Source organism: Phascolarctos cinereus, unplaced genomic scaffold (assembly GCF_003287225.1).
Source record: "Phascolarctos cinereus isolate Bilbo 61053 unplaced genomic scaffold, phaCin_HiC Scaffold_7;HRSCAF=346, whole genome shotgun sequence".
Classification (NCBI taxonomy): domain Eukaryota; kingdom Metazoa; phylum Chordata; class Mammalia; order Diprotodontia; family Phascolarctidae; genus Phascolarctos; species Phascolarctos cinereus.
Genome location: NW_027556180.1, coordinates 40,547,300 through 40,574,796, shown reverse-complemented (window position 1 = coordinate 40,574,796; position 27,497 = coordinate 40,547,300). Strand labels below are relative to the sequence as shown.

General features: G+C 40.1%; 1 protein-coding gene across 4 annotated transcripts in view; it reads left to right on the top strand.

Annotated features, from left to right (window-relative positions):
- Nucleotides 1-13,592, top strand: part of PEX5L (peroxisomal biogenesis factor 5 like) — a 281,181-nt gene extending 267,589 nt beyond the window's left edge. For all 4 annotated transcript variants that reach the window (XM_020980804.2, XM_020980800.2, XM_078147268.1 and 1 more), the window contains 5 exons: nucleotides 1,439-1,509; nucleotides 4,265-4,462; nucleotides 7,270-7,435; nucleotides 8,176-8,333; nucleotides 12,719-13,592. In XM_020980804.2, the coding sequence (XP_020836463.1) occupies nucleotides 1,439-1,509; nucleotides 4,265-4,462; nucleotides 7,270-7,435; nucleotides 8,176-8,333; nucleotides 12,719-12,923 (798 nt within the window). In that variant the 3' untranslated portion in view covers nucleotides 12,924-13,592. The remainder of the gene's footprint in view (nucleotides 1-1,438; nucleotides 1,510-4,264; nucleotides 4,463-7,269; nucleotides 7,436-8,175; nucleotides 8,334-12,718) is intronic.
- The last annotated feature ends 13,905 nt before the right edge of the window (nucleotides 13,593-27,497 follow it).

Below are 27,497 nucleotides of genomic sequence, written 5' to 3'. Positions count from 1 at the left end.
GCACTTAGTACAGTGTCAGGCACTCAGTAAGCGCTTAATAAATGCTTATTAACTTGTTGACTTGACTTTCAGGGAATGACTATGACCAAATCACTTCCTCTCACTGGACTTCACTGTCATTATCCGAAAAAGGAGATTTAACAATCTCTCTTAGGTCCCTTCTCACTCTAAATCCTGTTCCTGGGATCATCCATGTCTATGATTCTATAATCAACAGGATATATGAGAGGCAGCAAGGCAAAGTCAACTTTTGACAGTTACTAGATGTGTGAGCTCAGCAAAGTCACAACCTCCCAGTGGGCCAGGCAGCACTCTTAAAACTGCGCATGCACGCGTGCACACACACACACACACACACACACACACACACACACACACACACACATATACATACATACACACATGTGTCTGTATATATATAATGGATGTAGTTTTATACTGGGAACTCTTTGCCCTTATAAAACCATATATTCAGTCATTTCAGTTGTGTCTGAATCTTCCTGACCCCATTTGGGGTTTTCTTGGTAAAGATACTGGAGTGGTTTGCCATTTCCTTCTCCAGCTCATGTTATGGATGCAGAAACTGAGGCAAACAGGATGAAATGACTTGCCCAGGGTCACATAGCTAGTATGAGTTTGAGGCCAGATGTGAACCAGGTCATACTGACTCCAGGTCCAGTACTTCATCCACTGTGCCACCTAGCTGCCCTGATGAAATCTTAAGTCTGAACTAAAAAGAAAAATATGTGTGTGTTCATAAGGAATGTATGAATATGTATATATACATAATTATGACAATATTATATTGTTACATAACTGAATATGTATCTACCTCTTCCAATGAGCATGTAAAGCTCTTCCTTCCCTAAGTTTAGCCACAGGCCACACTAATCAGAGAAGGGATCTGTAAATCCCTTCCAGGCACATGACCCAGGAGTGTTTGAATAGAGGCTGGTGTGGCACTTAGTATGGTACAGTAGAAAAAGCACTCAGAAGCTTCTGCCTGAGAAGAACGTCCTCCACCCTAGCTCTGAAGTCAAAGGTCCTGGGTGCAAATCTTGCCTCAGATTCTTCCTGCCTGTGTGTCTTTGGGCAAGTCACTTAATAGTCCCAGGGATCCATTCTTTGTCTCCAAACTAGGCAGATAGGACTAGTTGACTGCTGAGGTCACTAGGATCCTGTGTCATGAACGGCATTCCTACAGTGTGTTAAAGGCTAGACTGGCTGACGTCCTGGGTCCCCACCAACTCCAAGATTCCATGAATCTAAGCCACAGGAGAATTTAAAGAGATGGATGCGAACTCTCTCCCCTTTTTTGCTGGAAAACCCTCAGCGACCCAGGACACTGAGGGCAAAGTGGACCAGCACTTACACCACTGGAGGGCTGGTTTTCCTCTGGGTCCCCACCCCGCATTGACATCAATTTTTATTTTCACAGGCCTGGCAGTTTCTGGGTGTAACACAGGCAGAGAATGAAAATGAGCAAGCTGCTATCGTCGCCCTCCAGAGGTAGATGATGCTAAGTGTATTCCTCCTGTTTCAGATTTGTTTCACGCATTCTTTAATCATGTTTTTTAGTAGAGAGCAGAAATGCCACTTACACCTGACACCCAAAGGCTAGATCAAGAATAATGTTTTGTTTCCTGCCTCTAGGAAATAGCAATATTTCTATACCCTACAAAATGATCCAAAGCCCTTTCCTCAAAAAGGGGGTCAGTGTGATGACAACCGGATAGAGAAAATATGGCCTAAAGAAGAAAACTAGGTCTGGAGTCCAGGAACCTGCATTCGAATGTCACCACTGATGACCGCTGCCTGTATGACCTTGGACAAGTTACTTAACCTCTCTGGGCCTCTATTTCCTCATTTGTAAATAGAGGACCTTAGACCAGATGGCATCTGAAGTCCTTTCTAGCTCTAGTATGACACTGTGTAATCATGTACGTATCCAGGCCTATGATTTCATGGGTAGAGAGAACATCTGGTATGGAAATTCCCTGGTTCGGTGCAGGTCAGAAATTTGTCAACATCTTCAGAACCTAGGATCATAGGTTTAGATCTGGAAGGGACTTTAAAGGTCATCTGGTATAACCTTTCATTTTACAGATTAGAATACTGAGGCCCAGATCAATTAAGTGATTTCCCCTGAGGTCAAATAGCCAGTATGTGTCAGAGATAGGATATGAACCCAGGTCTCTCTGATTCTGAGGCCAATGTTCCATTCATTCATTATTCGATATTGTCTCTCATATAGACATACATAGATATATTGTAAGGGGTGGTGGAAATTATACTGTGTATACACGTATATATTTTCACTTATCTATATTTATGCCCTCCTGAATACTAGCTCCTTGTGGTCCTTTCTGATCTGACTTTTAGGAACTTAGAAATATAATTGTCTCATCTATAAATACAGTATTTATGGTAAGCCAGCAAATTTGCCTTACGCTATTTACAACCCACTTCCTAATGCATTTATCTTTCATTATAAACCCCCAGACTGAATCCCCTAATTAGGTTATCTATGCATTCGATTAGGTTAGTTATCTACACAGCCAAAGCAATGTATCCCCAAATCCGCTAATGATTTCGCTTAATATGATCTGCCTGCCTGGTGCCCAGCACACGACCATCCTCCACCCTAGGAACCAAGAAATGTTTGTTGCTGTTGATGCTGATAATATCCAGAAACAAAGAACTTGTCCAGAAACAAAACTTCTTGCTTTTGCATCGTGGTATCCTGAAGGAAATGTCCCGAGCTGATGCTTTAGATGCTTTCAAGCTTCTGTGTGGTTAGGATTATCCTTGAAAGGTGACCAGACAGAGTCCTCCATTGGTGAGCCTGTTGTAGGTAGACTAGATAGCAAACTGGACAGAGACCTGGCCTTGGAGTCAGGAAGACCAGGGTTCAAGTCCCTCTTCTAACACCTGCTCTCTGTGGAGTCCTGGGAAAACCTTTTAACCTCTCCTTACTCCCAGGCGACTCTCTGAGGCTGTGCAAGTTGTCAGTCAGGCACTGATCTGCATTGGGAGAGGAGCTTTCTTGCCAGGAGCTCCATAAACTAATAAAATTACAAGTCCTATTAAAAGAGAGAGACAACAGCAACATCAGTGACTTGACATTACTACCAACTTTAACTCCGTCATCTAGTATCATGGGAATTTCCCAGCCTCCCTTGCAGGGACTAGATACAAGTAGCTATTCCTTGCCTGGAATAGATGCAAGCTTGTATCTCTATTTGGCAAAATGCATGTTTAGGTTTTGTGTGATAGGGCACCAATTCAAATGACCACATTCCTTTCCTCACAAAGAAACTAAGGTATGACAGTGGGGGATGGGCCATGCTCCAGCCCGACTCACTCCCAACTTTGAAAACTTTTTAAGATTAATGTGAAGAAAATCAACCTGTGATTAAGAAGGTTGTTATTACATATAAAATATAAATAAATATAAAGTTTATAAATATAAAATAAAATTTATAAATATAAAAATTTATAAATATAAAGAAATTTATAAAATATAAATTTATATATAAATGTATAAATAATAATAATTATATTATATTATTATAAATACAATTTATAAATATATAAATAAATGCATATTTACATCTAAATTTATAAATATGAAAATTTCATAAATAAAATTTATAAATATAAAATTTTATAAATATAAAAAAACCTAAATTAAGTCCTGATTTCTATCTGGGTAAATAGTATATCTGGTTTGTAGGACCAGCTACAAACATATCTATGTCTAGTGTTTGCAAAGCACTTTATATATGCTTTCACATTTGATCGTATGAGGGAAGTGCCATTATTTTTCTCATTTTATAGATGAGGAAACTGAAGAGGAGGGAGATAAGTGACTAGATATAGGTAACAAGTAATTGCCACTATGCTCCCTTATCTCTAGAGCTAGAAGGGACTTCACAGGCTAGGCAGTCCATTCTTCCCTCCCCATTCTACCAATGAAGAAACAGAGGCTCAGGGTGGGGTGGGGGGGGGAGAGAGAGAGAGAAGGAAATGGGAAGAGAAATAGGTATCAAGTGACTTGTCCAAGGTCACACAAACAGTAAGCATCAGATCCTGACTCTTTCCCCTATTCCACTCCCCACTCATTATTCCTCCAGAGGCTTGTCAAACTCAGCAGTGCGATTCAGATTGATTAACAAACCCAGCATATTAGCAGGAGAATTGCTAGACTCTGTCTCATAAAACAAATGAATTCTAAAATAGCTCTTTTTTTGCCTTCTCTCAGGTGCTTAGAATTACAGCCCAACAACCTGAAAGCTCTCATGGCCTTGGCTGTGAGTTACACCAATACTGGCCATCAACAAGATGCTTGCAGCACTCTGAAGAATTGGATTAGGCAAAATCCTAAATATAAGTATTTAGTGAAGAACAAAAAGGCGTCTCCAGGCCCAGCCCGAAGGATGTCTAAGTCACCAGTTGATAGGTACCCTATTCAATGTGTTACCTAATTAGTAAGTGCCTGTATTCACCTTAGGGTTCAATCAGTCAATCAACAAACATTTATTAACTGCCTGCTCTGTGACAGGCACTGTGCTAAGAGCTAGGGACACAAAGACCAAACTGAAACAGTCTCTGCCCTCGAGGAGCTTATATTCTATCAGTAAGACGATATCTCCACACACAGGCAGATAGAAAATCATTACAAGGTAACAGAAGAGAGGCAGTGGCAGCTAGGGGAAAGGGGAGATCCAGAAAGGTTTTGTGTAGAAGATGGCATATGAACTGAGCTAAGGTTTCCCGATTTACCACTCCAGAAAGGGTTTTAGTAAAATATCCTCCCAGAAAGCATCTTGTAAGTTAAAAAAGCAAATTATAAGATATCATTGGATTGGAACTCAACCTTTCCGATCCCAGCTCAGGAATCTTCAATGGACGTCGATTGCTGCCATGACGAAATACAAATTCCTCAGCTGGCCATCTGAAGCTCCAAAGAGTCTGGCTCTAGCCGCCCTTGCCAGACATATTTCATATTATTTCCCCTTCATTCCCTTTATGTTTCAGCCAAACTGGTCTGGTCTACATTCCATCTCCTGCCCCTGCATCTTTGCATCGGCTGTCCCTCACGCCTGGCATGTATTTCTGCCTGCGTTTGTTAGGATCTTTAATTTCCAAGTTCTGCTCTGGTACCACCTTCAATGGAAAGCCTTTCCTGACTCCCATGGTTGTTAGTGAGCACTCTCTCCTCAAATCATCTTGCATTCACTTCCATATCATAGACTATGACAAATCACAACTGTGGAGCTAGAAGGGGCCTTAGAGGCTATCTCTAGTTCAATCCTCTTATTTTACATATAAGGAACAGACTTACTCGAGGTCATACAAGTAGTAAGTAACAGAAGCAAGATTTGGAACCTGGCTTTTCTCTCTCCAAATCCAGGGCTCTGCTTAATTATGCACATATTGTTTCCACATTAGAATGTAAGCTCCTCCAGGGCAAGAAGCATTATTATTGTCACTGTATCCCTAGGCTCTATCACAGTGCCTAACACACTGTAAGCAGACACTTAATAAGTACTAACTGGATAAAATTACATTGAGACAAAACTTTCAAAACATGATTCACACTGAATGATCTTAAGAGACGTTTGTATGCTTACCATATTTTAAACCAAAGCCTCTGGCCTTTTAATTTGTCTAAAGCAAAATATAATTAATATCAACACCTCAGCTCTTACATGAACTATGAGTTACATTGTGGCCAAACCAGAAATGACATTCCTGAGGAAGCTCTGCTTTTTTAGAGATAAATCATTCACAAAACCCAAAATGATATGCTGCTGGAAGAATGCAGAAGCTTAGCGCTGAAATCCTCCACATTCCTCCTCACGGTTTTAAATAGAGACCTTGTAAAGACCTCACCTTTGGAGCTATGTCTAAGTGAAAGCAAAATATCTGAATGAAAATCAGCACATATTTTGTAATATTTGAGGGTATCAATAGCAAGGATTTCAACTCAAGCTTTAAAAAAGAAGAAAGATTGCTTGGAGTCCAAAATCTAAAAAAAAAATCTTTTCCTTGAGGGTCATCCTATGTACAGATGAAAATTCCTCCCATACATTTTCATTTACTCCTCTAGAGTGACCTTTTCCCCCACTGTAATCTAGCCTGGACAGATGCTGAAGTATTACCCAGCAGTCTAAGTGGGTTTGTGGTTTGAAGAAATTGATCCACAAATGTGAATGAAAGCCTTAGATCCCATTTTCTTGAGACACAAATTGCATTCCAACTTCACTGACTAAATTCTGCAAACCATCCACTCATTTTCTTGGAGGGAAATCTACGGCTTTTTTGATCCTATCTCCAGAAGGTCAAATTCTGAGATCAAATAGAAGTGGTCTCTTTGGGCACAATCTAGAATCTTTTAAATAAAACTCAGCAGTACAAACTACTTTCTGAATTCTACTTGTCAAGGGGTTTTAGACATTTAATGAAGAAGCCAATTTTCCTACTGTTTCCAAGTAACATTGAGGTAAATCCCCAAGCTTCTGATTTTTCTAATGTTATTCTTGTTTTATTTTATGAATTAGAAGGAAAATGGGCTGGTTTTCAATAATGAAGTGTAATTGTGGACAGTGAAGTGCTATGCTGGTACTCTTGTGATATCAGGAAAAAATGAGAATAAGGAAGCAATAGTCTTAGTTGACCCTGCCTTGGTCAGACTACAATTGTTGTAGTATCTCATTGCTATTCTGGATATCAGATTTAAAGAAAGGCATTGATAAACTGGAAAGAGTTTAATGGAGGGCAACAAAGATGGTAAAGTCCCCTGAGCCCATGACAATGAGGATCAGTTGAATGAAATGGATATATTTAGACTTAGTCTCATTTAGTCTGACATTGATAACTGTCTTCAAATATCTGAAGAATTGTTTTGTGGGTGATTTTCTGCTTGGCCCTAGAGGGCAGAACCAGGAGCAGTAGATAGGTGGGAGGTACAAAGAGCTAAATTTAGGTTTGATGGCAAGATAAGTAGAGCTGTCCAAAAGTGGACTGAAATTCTCAGTTCTTGGATTTTGAGGCTTATCACCCCCTTCCTAATGGAACTGTGCAATTCTGTGGGTCTGACATAGGCAGAGGACTTTTCATTATGATTGATAATAATAATGCCTCACTTTATATACTGGTCTAAAATTTGCCAAGCATTTTACAAACATTTATCTCATTGGCTGGGGATAGTGTGGGATAAGGAGGAACATTCGTGCCTATGATTTGTGTTTTACTCCCCTCCAGTTCAGTCCTGGAAGGAGTTAAGGAGCTGTACCTGGAGGCTGCCCACCAGAATGGAGAGATGATCGACCCTGACCTGCAGACCGGCCTTGGGGTGCTATTCCACCTAAGTGGAGAATTCAGTAGAGCAATAGATGCATTTAATGCTGCCTTAACAGTTCGACCAGAGGCAAGTGCAGTAATGGTTTCCTGTTCATTGGATCTCAAGGTTCACCTTCTGCCCATCCCCACTCCCAAGGCAGAGACAGTTTCACTTTCAACTTTATATCCCCTAGTATACCTAGTATAGTGACTGGCACATAGTAGGTACTAAATAAATGCTAGCTAATTGATTTGTATCCCAGTCCTGGCATATAATAGGTGCTTAATAAATGCTAGTTGATAGATTTGTAATGCCAGCTCCTGGCACTAGTAGGTGCTTAGTAAATGTTAGTTAGTGGGTTTGCAGCGCTAGTTCCTAGCACATAGTAGGTACTTAAGAAGAATTTGATTAATGAAATTGCATTACAATAATTAAGGTTTCTCAAACCATACTCCTTCCACACACATATTTAACAGTTCAAGATGGTCAATATTAATGAGGTATTACTTTGGCTGTTAATATTTTAATTCTTAAAAATAAAAGAGGGAGAAAGGGAATATTTTAATGCCTAAAATAGAAGTATTAATTGAAAGAAGTTCCCAATGAAAGTAGATTTATGTATGTCAAATTATGGACACTTGGCTGATAAATGGAAGCAGGTTCACAAAGTTTTCCTTAATCCCATTGTGCCATATCGTTACAGTCCATGACAACTAGTCCTAGATAAACTTTTATGAATTTTCATTATTCTAAGAGGGGGGAGGAGAGTGGTTTCCTTCATCATTCTGACTTATACCAGAATTAGAAATGGCTCACTTCACTGTTAGGATTATTCATTATGGAACCGCCTTGGTGCCACATTGGCCAATGGAGACCGCAGTGAGGAAGCTGTTGAAGCCTATACCCGAGCTCTGGAAATCCAGCCTGGCTTCATCCGGTCCAGATACAATTTGGGAATTAGCTGCATCAACCTGGGAGCTTACAGGTAATTCATGAAAACAAACTGAGTGTTAAAAGCTGAATCTGATGCTCATCCTACCTACATACTGAGGCAAACCAACTGCCTGTGTAGTAGCCTAGAGGATACCCAGAATAATCATCTGTAAGACTATATAGTATCTACTTTAAAACTATAAAACTTCTAATTTTATAGATTTTATGATTGATCCTCCCTCTCACCCCCCACCACGCAACCCGTGATGGAAAATATGGTGGAGGATTGCAATATGGAAGGGGCTAGAGGCTTGTAGGCTATTCAGAAGCACAACCCCTGTGTACCATGAAAACTTTCTTAAAGAAGAGAGGAGGGAGGCACTGCACATGAATAGGACTGAACAGCATCTTAAAAAGTGGGGGTTGCTTCCAACTCATCTATTTGCATTCAGGCAGACTATTGATTTGTTAGAGTAAAGGTTAAGATCCACAACCAACTAGATGGTTGAAGATAGGAAGAATATGAAACATGTGACTAGATCAGCTCCATCTCAACTTATTTAAACAAGATGTTGACTTTGAAAAATGAGTAATGCACCAAAGCAAGGACATGGTCTTTGATTATCATGATTTCTAATTCATGTAAAACAATTGCCCCAACAAAGAAGCCACTTATCTGTTTCCTCTTAGCAACCCTCTATGATTATCACTTACAGATGAATACGTGTTTTCTATCAGCTTCTGTTGAATTTCCACACCAAGTTCTTTACCAATGAAGTCAGAAATCTGGACCTAAAAACATACATGTGTGTGTATAGTTATATGAGACTCAGAGAGAGAGAGAGAGAGAGAGAGAGAGAGAGAGAGAGAGCGCATGATGTAGTGAATAGAGAGCTAGTCTCATATCATACATATGAGTTCAACTTCTACCTACTATCTGTGTGACCCTGGCCAAGTCACTTGGCCACTTAATTCCCCAATTCTCTAAGACTATATATTTCATAGTAAGTGCCAGTCTGCACAGGCAAAATGCAGCGATAGATAGATAGATAGATAGATAGATAGATAGATAGATAGATAGATAGATAGATAGATAGATAAATAGATAGATAGATAGATAGATAGACAGACAGATAGGTAAATAGATAGATAGATAGATGGTAGGTAGATAAGTATATAGATAACAGAAAATAGATAATATTAAAGGCTGAAGGTTGAAACTATGGGCTGCTGGACAGAATGACAAATGGAAAAAGGACTAACAAGTTATAGTTTCATTGCTTGCTCTTGTAAAATTGTTATTTCCAAAAGCTGTTTCTGCTTTTTGTCCAGATTATTTTCAAGTATCATAATGACAGACCTTTCCCTACTTCCCTGGAGACATTAGTCCATAAATTTTTAGTGTCATAGAGGAGTTTTCAGATGTTTTGACTGAATTTGGGGCTTGGCAAAGATGAAGTGGTTTGCCATTTCCTTTTCCAGTTCATTTTGCAGATGAGGAAACTGAGGCAAACAGGGTTAAGTGACCTGCCCGGGGGCACACAGCTAGTAAGTGTCTGAAGCCAGATTTGAACTCAAAAAGATGAGTCTTCTTACCTCCATACCTGGAACTCTCTCTATCCATTGTGCCAACTAATTGCCCTGCAGAAGGAGTAGGATGGGGGAATGAAGGAAATAGATTTAGGAAATAGATTTCAGAGTTTTGTGTTCTCTAAAGAGAAAAAATCCTTCTCACAACTTTAGTCAAGCAGATGCCGCCAAAGAATGCGTACAGCACATAAGGTCATTGAGCTATAATTGGAAGGAACCTCAGACACCATCTAGTTCAATCCACTCATTTTACAGATGAGAAAATGGGAGTTCAAGGAGGTTGTTAATTGACCAAAGTTGTACAGACATTAAGAGTTGGAAGTAGGATTTGAACTCAGATCTTCTGACTTTAGAGTCACTGTGCTACACTGTGTGAAATTGCCTCTGCTCTTTAAAATACAAGAGCCCCCAAAGTGTGGATCATTGTCAAAAGAAAGAAATACTCCATGCTAGGGACATATGGGAAGCAAGGGGAATCACCACTTAACAAACATGAATTGAACTGAAGCTGGATTTTCCAAAGCATTGATAAGCATCTCAGTAATTATCTCTTGGTGGTAATTGTTGTGTATGTCCATAAAGTATATGGCTCTACAATCTTGTTGCTTCTCATTCCTGTCCAAAGGTAGCCCACACTCTACTTCTACGGTAACAGGGAGTGGATTGGCCTGTGACCTTAGGCATGCATAGCTGCGGCAAGCTGCTCCAGCACTCCTTGATCCAGGCATTAGTATTACCCCTTCCCATGCAGGTACAGCAGTCCATACTTTATGATGCTAGCATATAGCTCTTGAAGTGATACAGGTCTTGATGAGGCACTGGACCACTTTTCCCACCTTGAAGAGGCTACAAAACAAGAGTGAAATTCTACTCAACCCCAAGATCTTGGGCTGTACCTCTAAAGCCTTGAACTTACCCCTTATCCCAGCAATGAATCAACATGCATTTATCGTGCTCAGGCCAACCCTTCCCTTCTCCCTCTTGGCTAGGTAAAAGTCAAAGTAGAATCCTCAGAGTGGGCTGCCTTTGGACAGGGATGAGAAGTGGGTGAAATGATGGGTAGAGGAGGTAGAGACAAAAAGAGAATGGCCCCTGTTCTTGAGGAACCTTGTGTGAGTCAACATATACCTGTACAGGTAGAAACAAAAATATACTCTTTAGTTAGGAGGAGGGGGCACTGGTAGTAGGGCAGTTGGGGAATCAGGGAAGACTTCATGTACAAGGTGGTACTTGAACCGAGTTTCAAAGAAAAGTAAAGATTCTAAGAGTCAGAGGTGAGGAGGAAGAGTATTCCAGCCATGGAGGATGATCAGTGGAAAGGCACGGAGGCGGGTTATAGAATTTTGTGTTTAAGGAACAGTTAGCAGACCGGTTTGACTGGATTGTAGAGTATGGAGCATCACATAATGAAGCTGGAAAGGGATGTTGGATCCAGGTTGTGAAGAGCTTAAAATGCCAGTTCTGTATCATGGATTGATTGGTCACTATGTCCTGGAGTTCTATTTCTTTGAGTCTGAGTGAAATCCTGGAATCCTTGACTCATGGTACTAAGAAAGAGCAGAATCATTTTGTGAAGGAAAGGGCCTCATCCGGTCAGTCCCAGATCACTGCTAATTCCCTCATGTGTCCTCAGACATGTCACCCCTGGCCTCTTGGCCTAATCTAAAAATGAAGGAATTGCTTCTAGTTTGGATGACTTTAGCCAAGTCACCTCTCCTCTCTGGATCTCTTCTATAAAATGAGGCATGTAGACTCAATGATCTGGGGATTGCAGGATTTGGAGTTAGACCTTAGAAAATGTATAAATTCCTGGTGCCATGTGCCATAGGCTCAGAAAACCAACTTCATATTCATTTCCATCTCTTGGATTATTGGTGGCATTAAGTATCAAAATTCGATTTTACAAACATTTATTGGTTATCTAATTAGTGTAAGGGCAGGTGTCAGAGAGACAGTAGTGAAAAACTTCACACTTTCTGCCCTCTAGCTTAGTGGGATCATAGCTTCAGAGTGGGGCAGGAGACAGGGTGAACCTCAAGGGTCAGCTAATTCAACATTCACATTTTACAAGTGAGGAAAATGAGGCACAGGCAAGTTAAGTTAATTGCATGAGCCCACCCAACTAATAAGTATCTGAAGCGAAATTTGAGCTCAGGTCTTCCTGACACCAGTTCTAGTGCTCTGTCCACTTATTCCATGCTGCCTCTCCATAAGCAGGGGGCAGAAGGGAAGAAAAGATAATATGCATTTCTATAGTGCCTTCTATGTGCTAGGCACTAAATGCTATTTAAAAATATCTCATTTGATCATCACAACAACCTTGTGAGGTAGATGCTATTATTTTCTCCATTTTACAGAAAAGAAAACTGAGGAAGGTGCAGGTTAAGTGACTGGCCCAAGGTTGCAAAGCTTGTAAGTGTTTGTGGTGGGATTTGAACTGAAGCCTTCCTGACTCCAGGCTCAATACTCTGCCCACTGTGCCACCAGCTGCCTCACCATAAGCTAATTAAGAGAGAATTCATAAGAGTCCACTAATAGTGGCAGTGGGTGAAAAGGAAGGAGCAATTAGTCCCATCCGTAATGATTGAGCCAGATCTTTTCTGCCAGTCTTTCTCACACATACCACACGCCAAGTGGCAAAGAAAGAGTCTTTAAAAAGGTATATTTCTGATTGCACCATAATTACACTCCCATTTTGGGAAAGAACAATATGTTAGTAGCATAAAATTATTGCTCTGTAGGGAGGTGGCTTGTGCTCCAATAACAAGAACTTTGACTGCAAAACATCACATGAATCTATTGGGAAAACGTCACCTTTTCCAACGTCTGTTTTTTCTTCTCCCTCAGGGAGGCAGTCAGCAATTTCCTCACTGCCCTGAGTTTGCAAAGAAAGAGCAGGAATCAGCAACAAGTTCCCCATCCTGCCATTTCTGGCAACATCTGGGCTGCCCTCAGGATTGCTCTCTCCATGATGGACCAGCCGGAGCTATTTCAGGCAGCTAACCTTGGGGACTTGGATGTTCTACTAAGAGCTTTCAACCTGGAGCCATGAGGAAGAGATGATTCCACCCAGCAGGGCTACTGGAAAAAATAATTAGAATGTCATGCAAATTGCAAAAATGATTTTATTATGAATTTCAAAAGGAGAAATCAGATGTTCAAAAGACCACAGCCATGCAACCCAAGGGAACCCCTCCCAATGCTGCCCAATTTCCGTCCAAGTTCAAAAGCACAAAACGTTGTACATAGTGTCAAGTCTGGATTCAAAACAAGGCTAGAAAGAAATGAGATGAAATGAGAAGGCGGACAGTGGGTGAGGAGTGGCTCTCACCAACTAAGAGTGTGTTGTAAGCCATAGATGCCAGCTTTGGGGCAGCTGACCATTTGTCCAAGGACCTATCCCTTTAGGACATCAGACCCGTGCAGAATAAAGCACTGCTTCAGGCCATGGAATACAGACTGGGTCTCTTGCTGGGTTTCCCACAATCCCGCCTCCCTAGGACACAATCCAGCTTAGACCACAGGGCATGTACACTGTGTGGGTTGGCTGGGTGGGAAAGGCAGGCAGCATTCTTTGGAACCGGTTTCCTTTGGAACATTCACAGTTGCTGTTTGATTTCAGAGAGTTGCCTTTGCAGGCACAAGCAAGCTTTCTGTACTAGGCTTTTTTTTTCTTTTCTGCTCTTAGCCCAGATTGAGGCAGGAGCAGGAGGGTGGTATTGGGGGGGGGGGGAGTCAAACTGTACATATGCACTTTAATATCTCATCATTTATGCCTTGCTGGGCTCTTGGGTTGTTTCTCCACTTTTAAACCTGAGAGAGAAAGGTTTCAGAACACAGCTACCGTTGTTCACTCAGTGGACCAAATATTCATTTTTGACAATTGTTCTCATGGTATAGGGTTTGACAAAGTGTTTTTCTTAAAGCAGACATAACAGACTGAAGGCATCAGTTCAAACATAGACTTTCTTACTGACATAAGTTCGAAACATACACAACCCAGATGTACAGAGCTTTATTCCTTCAAGTACCTTTGGCTGGGGCATGCTATTGCTGAACTCACAATTGTTTCTTGGAGGAAGGTTTGGAGGGGGGGAGCTAAATGTTGGTCCCAACCTATGACTTCATCACTGTACAGAATTCCCTGGTGAAGAATCTCCTTCCACCAATGCAGGTGGCCAAATACTCTGCATCTTATAATCTTAGATAATTGCCTGGAGGTACTTGGAGGTTAAGTGACTTGCCCAGAGTTACACAGCCAATATGAATCAGAGACTGCACTTGAACCCAGGTCTTCCTGACTCCAAGGCTGGCTCTGTATCCATTATGCCATGCTGTTTCTCATAACATATTATCTAAATGACATCATTGATCTGCTTTGCTTCCCAGCATATCAATGGTTATTTTTAACTATTAATATTTTAAATGGTATAGCCTTGATAAATACATTTTTTAAACTAAAACTAATAGTGTTTATTCAGTTCCACCCTGCTGGTGCTGCTCCCTGCCCTCACAGTACATTCTGAAATGCAATGTGGTGCCAGCTTGCCCACACGGCTCACAGGCTTTTCCAACCAAATCAGTGAACGTACTTGGAACGTTCATCTCTTGACCTTGGCCCTTATTTTGGCAAGTAGCCCAAGTATCGAAAGTGTCCCTGAGATTTCTCATTTACTGTGGAGAGGCTGCATGTAATTAGTAAACACTGTGGTTCCATGATCCTGGAATGCACTCAGCTCCCTAAAGTCTTGTTGGATTCAAATGGCTGCCTAATGGGTTGGAGTTTTTGGTTTTGGTTTTATTGGGGAGCAAATGTTCGGGAACAGCTTATACTCATGTTTCCTGTAGTTTTCTTGTCTCTTCCTCCAACACCTGCTCCACCCAAAAAAACCCCAAAACTATGGTGGCTTTTTCCTTATTAGTTCTGTCAAATTCAGCTCAATGGTTATCAAATCACACCAAAAGGAGCTATTTAAAACAACTCAAGAAATCCACAGTTTGAGGTTCATGGGGACCACTTTGTCTAACCATTTCATTTTACATTTGAAGAAACTGAGGCTGAAAGAGAGGAAGTGATTCACTCAGGTTTGCATATTAGTAAACAGCAGGGCTGGGATTCAAATTCAAGTCTTCCAATACCTAATACAGAATACCGAAATAAAAAGAAATGCATGCCCCAGTCCCAGATAGCAAGCCTTCTCTCTAACTGTCACCTTAGATTGGTTGGATGATTGAAAAGAAAAAAAAAGGATCTAATATGAATATGACACTTCAGATCATGAAACTTCCTGCTATAAATCTGGAAGAGCATTTAAATCACCTAATCCAACTACTTCATTTTAACATAAGGCCCAGAGAAGTTAAATTACCTGTCCAAGGTCACACTGATTGTATGTGACCAGAGCTGGGACTTGAACCCAGATACCCTAACTCTAAATTTATCACTCTTTTCACTGCCTCAGGGCAGAAGTGAAACAATCTCATGTATTTTGTAATGAGAAGTAAGTGGGAGGTGAGGATGAGGGGAAGGACAGAGTTTACCAGTTCTTGAACACTGATGAACATGATCCCAAAGCCCCCTATCAGCTTAAAATCTATGGAACCTATAAGTTCTTAGAGTTCACTTTTGTGGAAATCAACATGCATTTTTCTTTTTAAAAAAATGGAGAGCAGTAAACTAGTCAAGAGCACCCTAACCTGAAAGCAGGCAGTTTGTGATTTCAAGACTTGTGATTTCAGATTTCAGACAGATTTCAGACACAAAATCACAGCAGCATGATGGCAGGCCAGTGGCATGGGCAAGGATGGCAAGAAGGAAGACAGGACAGAAAAGGAGTGGAATTATAAAAGAATAAAAGATGTTATAAGAGGGGAAGAAAGAAAGATAAAGGGAAAAAGGCCCTACCTGTGGTAGAAAGCAACCAACAGTTACCTCAGGTGCACAGACTGCCTGGTCTCCTCCCTTCTCCAGGCAAAACCACACCATTCCATATAGAAGGGTATCTATTGCACATTTTTAACACCTACAGAAAAGGTTTCCTCACTTTCCATGGTAGCATAGTTCAATATTTGTCCATCCATTCTATAAGAAAGCTCTTATTCCATACTAATTTAGACCCTTTATAATGCAGTAGAATCATAGAATGTTAGCATTAGAAGGGATCATAGAAATCAGCTAGTCCTTGTCATTTTATAGATGAGGAAAATATAACCCAGACAAATGCAGTAACCTTCCTCAGGTTCAACAGGTCATAGGTAGCAAAACTAGGACTTGGGTCTTCTGGCTTCAAATCCAGCATAGCTATCCATACAGCATGCTGCTTTTTGAAAAGAAAGACCATTGAAGCATTCCAGAACTTTATGGGTTTAAGCCTACCATCGCAATTACTCCCCTTGTAATATTATTCTTCAATATGAGAGAAAATTGAAGTCCTAGTAATTGCTACGAGCTATGTCTGAAGCCTTTGAGAGCTACATGTCCACAGTAAGATTTCCATGAAGAATGGATTTCTGTTGCTTTATTTCTTTTGTGGAAGTTTGTGAAAGTTGAGGTAGTAATGAACTTTCAGGATCTCAAAATGTTTGGGTACAGAGATAAGACAATTTTAAGCTGGAAGAGATTATGGATTCAGATTATAGACTTGAAGATTGTAGACTCAGACCTGCAAGGGACCCTAGACATCAACAAGTCTAATCTTTAATTTCATAGTAGTAGACAGATCTGTTCCTACCAATGGCTTGACTACTACTATATTAGCACCCAGTCTAATTGTCCTAAATTTGCCCAGTGTTCACAAACATAGGGATTTTAGAGAACTATGCCTATTGGGCTATACAGAATGATAATGCAAATATATGAGAGAGGCCATTGTTCAAATTATATTTTCCATGTAATTCATGTAGCATATGGCAAGTGTTTACAGAATCCCAAGAATAACCAGAAATTAAGTACAAGACATTACCGTGGGCTTAGCTGTATGCGTAGTCTTTTAAAAATGTATATTCAGATTTCTTTTAAACCAAAAATATCTTCAACATGAGATCAATCTTGGGTAACAGAATGTCATTCAAATTTCTTTTCTTTTTGAAAGGACAAGTTTTTGGGTCCCGAATGTCCTTCCAATTGGAGCTGTTTGGCCCTTAAATAGAGGACCCTCTGTTTCTGTAGCTATTTCTTTATATTTCTAAGCATAGTAGAGGACCTCACCCTGAAGGGTACTATCTGGTGGTATCGTCCTACCAGACCATGGAATAGTCCCTTCTGGTTGCTCACAGGTGCTGAATTTGTTGGTTATTTGAGGAGAAAATGCAGAGAATGCTTATGAAGTATGCTTGTAAAGTCTAATGAGTTAGATCTAGTTGAAGTGGGAGCTGTTTCTGTCTCTTTGAAAGTATTTAACAATTTAAAGTATTAGCCAATATTGTGATAATATTGGTCAGAAAGAGGAAGAAAAACCAAAGAAAGAATAGAGCAAAGAGGGATAAGAGGAGGAAGAAAATAATAGGACAAGGATAAAAGGAATGAAGGAGGAGAAAAAATAATGGGAACAGGAGAAAAGAGTAGAAATAATAGGAAGAGGAATAAGTGGAGAATAAAGAATAGGAAAGGAGCAAGAATAAAAGAAGAAAGAATAGGGGAAGGAAAAGAAATAGGAAAAATAGGAGCAGAAGAAAGGAAAGGAGGAGTGATGAGAGGAGAAGAAAGAACAAGAGGGGAATAATAATAAGAGAAAAGCAAGAATATGAGGAGAAAAGGAAAGGGAGACATGAAGAATAGTAGTAGTGGGGAAAAGAGAAGAAAAGATAGGAGGAGGAATAAGAAAAAGAAGAATAGGAGAGAAAGAAGAGGAGGAAGAATGTGAGCAAGAGAAAGACAAGAAGAAAGGAGAAAGCAGGAGGAAAAGAAGGATGAATAGAAAGATTAGGAATAGGAAAAAGAAGAATGAGAGGAGAAGTAAAAAGAAAAGGAGGAAGACAAAAGGAGGAATAGAAGTAAGAGGAGGAATAAAAGGATGAAGAGGAAGCGTAGGTATAAGAGGAGAAGGAGGAATAAGGAGATATAAAGGCCCCACTCCTCTGGACATTCACCTCACATTTTTCTCCAGATCGCTTCCTGTTGCACCTGACAAGAAAGCAAAATCTTGGCAACCATGTAAGTCCTTTAGTAGACTATGAATAATGTTTTCTATCCTGTTGGTCTCTTTTCATAAAGGCCCATGGGCAATACCTGAATTTCCTTCAGGCACAGCAACATCTGAACCATGTTGCCCTGGAAGGTACATAAAGTAAGCTGATGTTGTGTGGTTCTGTCTTCCACTTTGGAAGGGAAAGATCTCATCCTGCTTCTTGCTGTCACGTGTGGCTCCTGGGGCCAGATAGATTTTCTTGCATACCATCTCTAACCAATAAGATTGGACTACAATCATGGCTGGCCATGCCCCAGTTAAAACAGGGTGGACAGAATCTCCACCCTCATCTTGATTGCTTCTTTAGAAATAAAAAAGTCAAAGTAAATTTCGCCTTTCTCCTCCCATATCAATTGCATATCCCCTTACCTTATGGGCAGCACCATGGGACCAGATGGAATTCTGTGTAAGTTTTTTTTCCCTCCTACTTGGCATATATCCTAATGATTCTAGAGCCTTTTGGATAACAGGGTACTCTGAATGCTGGTTGGGCTCATGTCCTCTTGCTTAGAAGGCCTTCCATTTTATAAACCACAACATGTATGTGCCAGCATGCACATATATATATACATACATAATTTCAACTTTGTAAAATATTTTCAATTTCACCCCCTTGTCCCAAATTTTACTATGATCCATTTTCCTTGTCATCACAGTATTTATACTCCAGCTAAAATGAAACTAACATTTTGAACTAATAAATATATGTAATCTATATTTTTAAAGAACGTTCGTAGATGGACAATGACATAGGGTTTCTAACAAAGGGGAATTTTGACAATAAAGCATATAACCTCAGGTACCAAAATATTGCATGCATTAGTATTTGCACACCAACCTACTCACATATTAACCAAAGCATGCAAGGTAACTTAACTGAACTGAATGTAAATTTACAAAATGCATGACGTCAACTTCTAGGTTAGTTCATTTTTTTTCCCTCACTCCTAAACCAGGTCATTAGGAAACATTGGTACAAACACCATGTCATCTCTTCCACATTTGCTTTCCCTTGGCATGGTCTCACAATGGTTCATTCACACTAGCCCTCACAGTTCACTCTCACTACTGGTTTCCCACAGTATCGCATCTGGGGCCAGTCAGGCCCTTAAGAACACAGGGGGTTTAAACATGTATAGACTTCCAGCAATGGTCTCTAGAAACATCAGACATCAAACCAGAAGATCTGATGACTTTGAATGCTACCAGATATCCAAGCTCATTGGTAGCCACAGTCCAGAATGCTCCAGGCTGGGCATTTCTGAGTCCATTTCCACTTCTGAGAGGTGATGTACTGTTTGAGTGGCATTCTCAGGGCCTTCCTGAGTAATGTAATTCCTCACCAGGTGGAGAGGTTGGGACTTGAGGGCCACAGATGAAAATCATCACAAAATAATGAGCCCTTTCTATTTCTATGACATCTTCCTGATGGATCATAGGACTATCCCCCATCTTCTGTTCCCCTGCCCTGGTTGCTACAGAGGCTGGCTTATGTGCTCTGCAAACTTTACCCATTCTAGAAATGTCAGCTCTTGTTAGCTGTATCTAAGAGGCCCTGGTGATGAGCCTTTTGTCAGAATATCTGAAAACAGTGACTTCCAGGAGGGGTCAAGAGAATTGGGCCTTCTCCAAGAGCCCTCTGCACTGCCCATCATGTTAACTCCTACCTGTTTTATATACAAAGTACCACCAAGTGTACCCCCTGCACTAGGAAACAAGCTATTTCTGAGATATCAAACAGAAACAGTAATGCCCAATACAAGGGAACTCAAAGATTTCAATATTGATTGTAGCCTTGTGAGCATCTCACCACCAAATATGTTGCCCCCTCTCAATTAAGGATTAAAAGGATTTTTTTTAAGTTTTCTGTGATGGTGTTAAATCTTTTTAATTGAAAATTAAGATACAAAAATCAGGAAAAACAAGAGTTACATAACCAATTGGTTCTTTACCTTAAACAAAACTTTTGGTATCTTCTTCATGTAACACCATATGGGAAGAAACATCTGAAAGAAGAGTTCCTATGTCCCAGTAGAACGTAAGATCCCTGAAGGCAGGATCTGTTCTTCATTTTTGGTCTTTCTATCCCCAATGCCTCGAATAATGCCTTGGCATAGTGCTTAATAAATGCTTGTTGAATCGAATCATTGTTTTGAAAAAAGAATGCCTCTGATTTAGGACTGTTTCCTATGGAGCTTCTCCAAGGGATAAATCAAACCAACGTGGCTTTCAGTCCATGTCTCAGTAAGAATCTGGAAGTCTCAATAGACCATCTACAGAAATCTGCACACAAAATTACATCACAGATAAAAAATATATATATTCTTCTTCCTTCCCTTTGACTTTCTTCAGAGAGAAGAATGTATAATGGAGAGAAAAGAGAGGGGATCTACAAACTCACCTTGTCATTTGGGGAATTGGAGCCAGGGAGCACATGTCACTAAGATCTCACATGTTCTCCAAATGGATAACCTCACAGTTTTGCATTGCCTGAGAACACTGGAGAGCAGGAGCAGGACTCACTAAGAATGGCCAGACAAGACAAAGAACCCAAAGGGTCATTGATTTCCTTCCACTTGTCTCCCTTTTCCATAGGACCCCAAATCTCTTCATTCTCCATCACCAGAATTTGTTTACATTGATCGGGGTGGGGGGGAACCAATTGTCCAATTTAGGCGCCTTTTTACTATCTATAACAAGCATTTATTACACATTTAGAAAGAACAAGATGTTTCTAATATATTTTGTATATCTATCAATATTGCCTCTCTAAGACTAATCAACAAATATATAGTTTTGAAAGACATGCTGCTGCCTCTGCTGCTTCTCCCTCATGCTCAAGAAAGTGGAAACACACTTCTTGTACCAGTTTTGGGCTCTGGTTTTCTGCCCACACATATAGCAAAGAAAAAATGACATCTAAATGTTTACATTCAATTACTAACATTAATATGGACCCCAATTAAGGGATCTCAAAGTCAATTTAAGGAATATGGAGGGTTAAAGGCAACCCCCTCCTCATCCTAGGTGAACCTGCATCTGTATATTTCATGCAATATTAATCATATAGATGAGCTCAGATCTGTGGCAAGTGAATACCACTCTTTAAGATACAATTACTCACAAGAAAATGACCTGTTTCTCTATCTATATGTTTCATTTACTCATTTGCAAAGCACTAAGGCTAATGTAGTATTTTTGTACTATTATCAGAGGCATGCCTTCCTCTTCTTTTTTTTTCAACATTATTAAATGGTATTTATATCTGTGTGATTTTTAAGTATGTTTTCAAATAAACTTTATCTGTGGCTTCAAGTGGTGTTTGAGTATCTTACGAAAGAGATTGAGAAGTAAAATTGCTTCATACAAAACAGGGGCTTCAGGCACAGTACAGAGGAAAATGGGTTGGATTTGTAGTCTTTGGGCCCAGATTCAAATCTTGGCTCTGCTACTATTAACTCTGTGATTTTATTAATGTCTATGACTCCCCTCAACTCTCTGGACCTCAGTTCCCTCTTCATTAAAAGGAAGGAGATGGACTTCATGACCTCTGAGGTTCTTTCCTGCCTCAATTTTATGATTCCTGACACTAGATTAATAAATATCCCTTTCAATCAGAAGGAAAACCAAGATGGGCAAGGTGGGAGGGGACAGAGTTCATCCTGTAGGAGAGTCCATTTGAAAATACCTTTGAAGGGGGCAGCTAGATGGTGCAGCGGATACAACATGGGCCCTGGAGTCAGGAGGACCTCAGTTCAAATCTGGCCTCAGACACATAACACTTACTAGTTATGTGACCCTGGGCAAGTCACTTAACCCCACTGCCTAACCAAAAAAAAAAAGTGAATAAGGCCCCCTGGCTTTCTTCCTTGGGGCAGCTAGGTGGCACAGTGGATAGAACACTGGCCCTGGAGTCAGAAGGACCTGAGTTCAAATCCAGCTTCAGACACTTAGTAGCTGTGTGACCCTGAGCAAGTCACTTAACCCCAAGTGCCTCCAAAAGAAAATACCTTTGAAGAATGATAGATATAGAACTTGGAGGTTATCAAGTCCAACCTCCTCATCTGTAAGATGAGGGCATAGAGATTATAAGAGTTTAAGTGACTTGCTCAAGGTCACACACTTAGTAAATGTCTGAGGCAGGATGTGAACTCAAGTCTTCTGACCCCAAGCCCAGAGCTCTTTACTGGGTGTGAGATCCATATCAGGAGGGCCACTTCCAAAACTGCAAGAATTAAGTCTTGATGAAATGAGCTTCAGAAATTTAGACTGAGGCCTAAACGATACGGGATTACGGTTCTTCAAGTCAACAGATATTTACCAAGCACATACGATGAGCAAGACATTGTGCTGGGTGTCAGGGATAAAAAGATATATAAAAATGAAACAGCCTGCCCTCAGGGAGCTCCTGTTTCTACACTGGTTTGGAGAAAGTGTCGACTTCTTCTGAAGAGGCAGCCAGCATCCACTCCAACAATCCAACAAGCACTCATCGTGTTTCCATTACGTATCCAAAAGAATGGAAGCCTCTTGAGGGCAATAACAATATTTTGGCTGAGGGAGCTCTGTGAGGCTGCCAGTCAGATCACTGTTGTAAAGTGGTAATCATTACAGACACACTCGGCATGTGAGTTGGGTGTTGCCTCTTCTCCTCCCAAGGGCTGGGTGAGCCAGCAGGCTAAAGCAAGTCCCCTACACACAGAAGAAAGAACCACTGAAAAAGGTTGATCCATCGGTATTAATTAAGCACCTACTGTGTACAGATAGATACTTGGCACAAACAGAAACCACACCCTTAAAAACTTTAACACTTTGGGAGGCATGGGATAGGGAGAGATGACATTCACACCCAAAAAAGCAACCATACCATAGGCAGTGGGTGTATGGGTACACACACACACACACACACACACACATATCCAAAACAGCAGCACAAAGAATATATATTCCCTATAGGAGTGTGTAGCAGGAGGTGATTTGGGGGGATCCTAGGAGTAAGAGAAACTCACTTTCAGCTGGAGTGATCAGGGAAGGCTTCATGACGGAAGTCGAACTTGAGATGAGGAAGCTGGTGTGTTCAGGGAGAATTTAGGAACAGGCACAGAGGCTGGGGAGCAATAAGCATGTTTCAGAAATGCTGAAAATAAATCCAGAAAGCAGACCAATTTGATTGCAGGAGAGAACTAAGGGATAGTAGTAGGGGGAGACAAGCCTAGAGAGTGATTTGAACAGAGACACGTTGGGGGGGTGGGGAGAAAGCACTGGAGTCAATTGTGCCTCTTCTTTCCATCCTGTTTGCTACCAGTGTTATCAATCCATCCCTATTGCTTGTTTTCCCCACTATAAGCAGCAATTGTTAGGGGAGGAATGCGAAACGCTAGACCTATTGCTGGGGAGGGAGGTTGGGAGTTGTTAGGGAAGGGAAGACATAAGGAATTGATCAGTCTTAAGAAGAAGAGGTGAAAGGGATCCAATATGAATCTGATAGGGTTAGAAAACAGTATTGGGATCCAATAGAAAAGCTCTGATGATTCTAAACTGTGTGACCGTGGGCAAATTACTGAGCCTCTCTGATCCTTAGTTTTCCTCACTTGTAACATGGTGATAGGTCCTTGAAGTCTCAACCTCATAGGGCTGTCAAAAGCATTGAATAAGATAATGCATATAGTCTTTTGCAAACATTAAAGCACTATAGAAACATCATGATTTTCCTGCATGAGTCTGCATGTCTGTAATGAGGTTGGTGGGAAAGAACAATTGTTGAAATAAATGCCTTGCTGTATTTGTGTGTGTACATATGTATGGGTGTGTGTCTATAAATACATATATACACACATACACCTATATATGTGTGTGTGTTTATATATACATACATACACACACATATACCTATATATGGGGGGGGTGTATATATATATATATATATATATACACACATATATACATATAAATATACACCAGACATTTCCTACTCAACAACAACAAAAAGTGGGGGTGGCAAATAAAAGTACTGGTTAGAAACAAGTCTAGTGAGGAAGGGAAAGATAAGTTCCTATTTTGACTTGATAATTTCCCATGAAACTTGTCCAATATTGGATGAGCAACCAAGCAACAAATGAAACAGGAACTATCCATCGAGAGAGCACATATACATGGCTGAAGTCTTGATTTGCTTAATTAAGAAACATTATAGAAAGCAATCACTGAACATGCGGAACAGCTGGCTTGCTAACAGTTTCCTAAAAAGTAAATGAATAAAGAGTCTGTGAGATCAGAAACCATGCATCACTTGCCCGTTTCCTCCCTGAGCATTCAGAGAAACGCTGAAGCTATCTACACACCTTTTTGGATGGCTTTTTAATCCTGATTCATGGTGACTGCTTAAAAGTTACATAGATGATCGTCATCTTTGATGCAATAATTCCAATTTAAAGAATAGACCCTGGACATGTTATCCAAAACAAACAGCCATCTGTTCACTGATATTCAAAGCAGCTTTATGTGTAATTGCAAAATTAAAATAATAAGGATAATTAAAAATAAAACCTGGAAGCAACCTAAATATCCAACAGGAGGAGAATTGTTAAATCAACTGTGGCAAACTTAATGTAATGGGATTCTATAAAGCGATTAAACTGGACAAGTAGGAAAAATACAGAAAAATCAGGAAAGAGTTTTATAAAATGATGCAAAATGATAAAAGCAGGACTGGAAGAATGGAGTACCTGAAATGATTCTGTCTGTCACTTTCTACCTGTGTGCCCTTGGACAAATCACTTTCCTTCTCTAGGTATTAGTTTCCTAACTGTAAAATGAAGTGGGGTTAGATGGCCTTTAAGGTCTCTTTCAGCTCTAAATCTATTGTCCTAAATTTCTAAACCATGCAAACCTTTTGACCCAGGACACCACTGCTAGACCCATATCCCAAAAAGATCAAAGGAAAAGGAAATGATCTTATATGTATAAAAATATTTAAGGCCATTCTTTTCATGGTGGCAAAGAACTGAAAACTAAGGGATGCCCATCAAATGGGGAATGGCTGAATAAATTACAGTATGTGAATATAGTGGGTTTCTATTGGGCTGTAAGATACAAGTAAAAAAGAACAGTTTTAGAGAAACCTGGGAGGACTTATGAACTGATGCAGAATAAAGACAACAGAACCAGGAGAATAATTTACAAAATAACAACATTGTAAAGACAATTTTGAAAGACTAATGAACTCTGATTGGTGCAATGACCAACAAGAGGATTGGTGATGAAGGATGCTCCCCATCTTCAGATAGAGAGGTAGGTAATGGATTCAAAATGCACACTGAGACATATTTTTGGGACATGGCCAATTTGGGAATTTGTTTTCCTTGATTCTGCAGATTTGCTGCAAATATTTTGGATTTATTTTTCCCAGTGGGAGGGGGAAGAGTAAAAGTAAAAAATAAATTGTTTATCAGAAAAGTTAAATTAATTTTTAAATTCATGATTATATGAGAAAAATGGAAAATAATGAATGGAAAAAGCATAATGTCTGGGACATAGTAGGAGTCTAATAAATAATGGTTTATGGTTCATTGATTGATTGATTGATTGGCAAAGAATCCTAATGGAGACAGAAAATCAGAAAGTGTGATGAGAACTTATACACTGATAATAATCAATTTAAATGTAAATAGTTATTAAACAAGTATAGTTATTTATAATGACATTTAATGTTGTTTCTAATGAAACTTTTTTTAAACTGGGGTGACTACTAGGCTGATGCTAGATTTTTAATAGCAGCATTCCTGTGACTTGAAGAGTATGTCTCACAATGGAAATGCTGACAGGTTCCAAAAGTATTATTTTAGAAACCACTATCCCCGGAGACCCTTCACTTCTTGCAGCAGTAACTGCTGGTGCTACCTTTATCTTCATGGAGACAGACACCAAGAGCTGAAGGCCCCTAGAGGCAGGAGTAGTTTGAGAAAGAGCTCTCCTCCTCTGGTATGGAACTCAGGATCAATGGCAGAGTCCTCAGGAGCTCTGGATCCATAGGTTCACGGTCACAGGGTAACCACTCACCAAGGACTGATTTTGCATTATGACTAGAAGCAAAGAACAGTTGCTGGGACTTAGCTAGCAACACTAGGCATCCTGAAAATAAATGACCATCCTCAGAATCGCTGCTTCCAAAGCAGCCTTTGGAAGTCACCTCTTTTGTCTTAATCATAGTGGCATAGGATCATAGATTTGGAGCCGGAAAGGACACGAGGCTATTTCATTCAACTTCCTCATTTCCTAGGTGAGGAGAAAGAGAAGAAAGAGAAGGAGAAGGAGGAGGGGAAGAAAGAGACGTAGGAGGAGGAGAGGAAGAAGAGGAAGAGGAGGAGGAAGAGAAGGAGGAGAAAAAGGAGGAGGAAGAGAAGGAGGAGAAAAAGAAGAAGGAGAAGAAGGAGAAGAAAGAAGAAGAAGAAGAAAAAGAAGAAGAAGAAAAAGAAGAAGAAGAAGTGATAAAAATATCTCATTTGATGCTCACAACAACTCTAGGAAATAGATGTTATTGTGTTCTCATTTTACAGTTAAGGAAACTGAGGCCTGCAGAGGTTAAGTGACTTACCCGGGCTCACATAGCCAGTAAGTGTCTGACCCCAAATTTGAACTCAGGTCTTCCTGACTCCAGACTCTACCCACCACCCAACCTAAATGACACTACATAACTGAAATGCTGGTTATTATTTAGAAAGAAAAGAAAAGCAGCCAAAGGTTGTGAAGATGTAAGAACACCTTTTAATTTAAAACATTGGAACTAGAGATCACATATCCCTTTCCATCACAGTAAACACTCTTCCAAAACATCTGTGGGGCCATATCAAGCAAACAATTGTGCATGGTATTGGACAGAATCCACTCATCCCAAATATAGGCACAAACCCCAACAAGCTAAGATCAAATAGGAAAAGGCTCCTGTTCATTAACACAAGGGGTAGACAGATACCCCAAACAGCTACTATGGGCTTGGTAATTTCCCTGAATCCAGGGGAAAATAAATGGGGAGAAGATTGTCTGAGGCATGGAGACCACAAAGAAGACCCTGGGAACAGATACACTCAGGTGCCAAATTCCCACAACCTGTGGAAGATGCTTAAAATTATGAAAACAGGTCCTAGCCTTAGCTGAGGGTTGATTTTTAAGGTGTATAGAGTAGACTTTATTTTTGGTTTTGTTTTCCATTTTATTTGAAAATTTATACTCAAAAGATTTGTCGTTTTTGTTCAGTTGTAGGGAGTGTCCATTATGAGGACTTTCTGTACTAATGTATTTCTCATTGAGTCTGTGCCTTAGAAAGGATTTCTAACCTGGGGTCCTTGAGCTTGTGCTTATAATATTTGATAACTTCATTTAATCAGAATTACTTTTTCTTAATCCCGTGTATTGTTCTTTTGCATTTAAAAACACCATTCCGA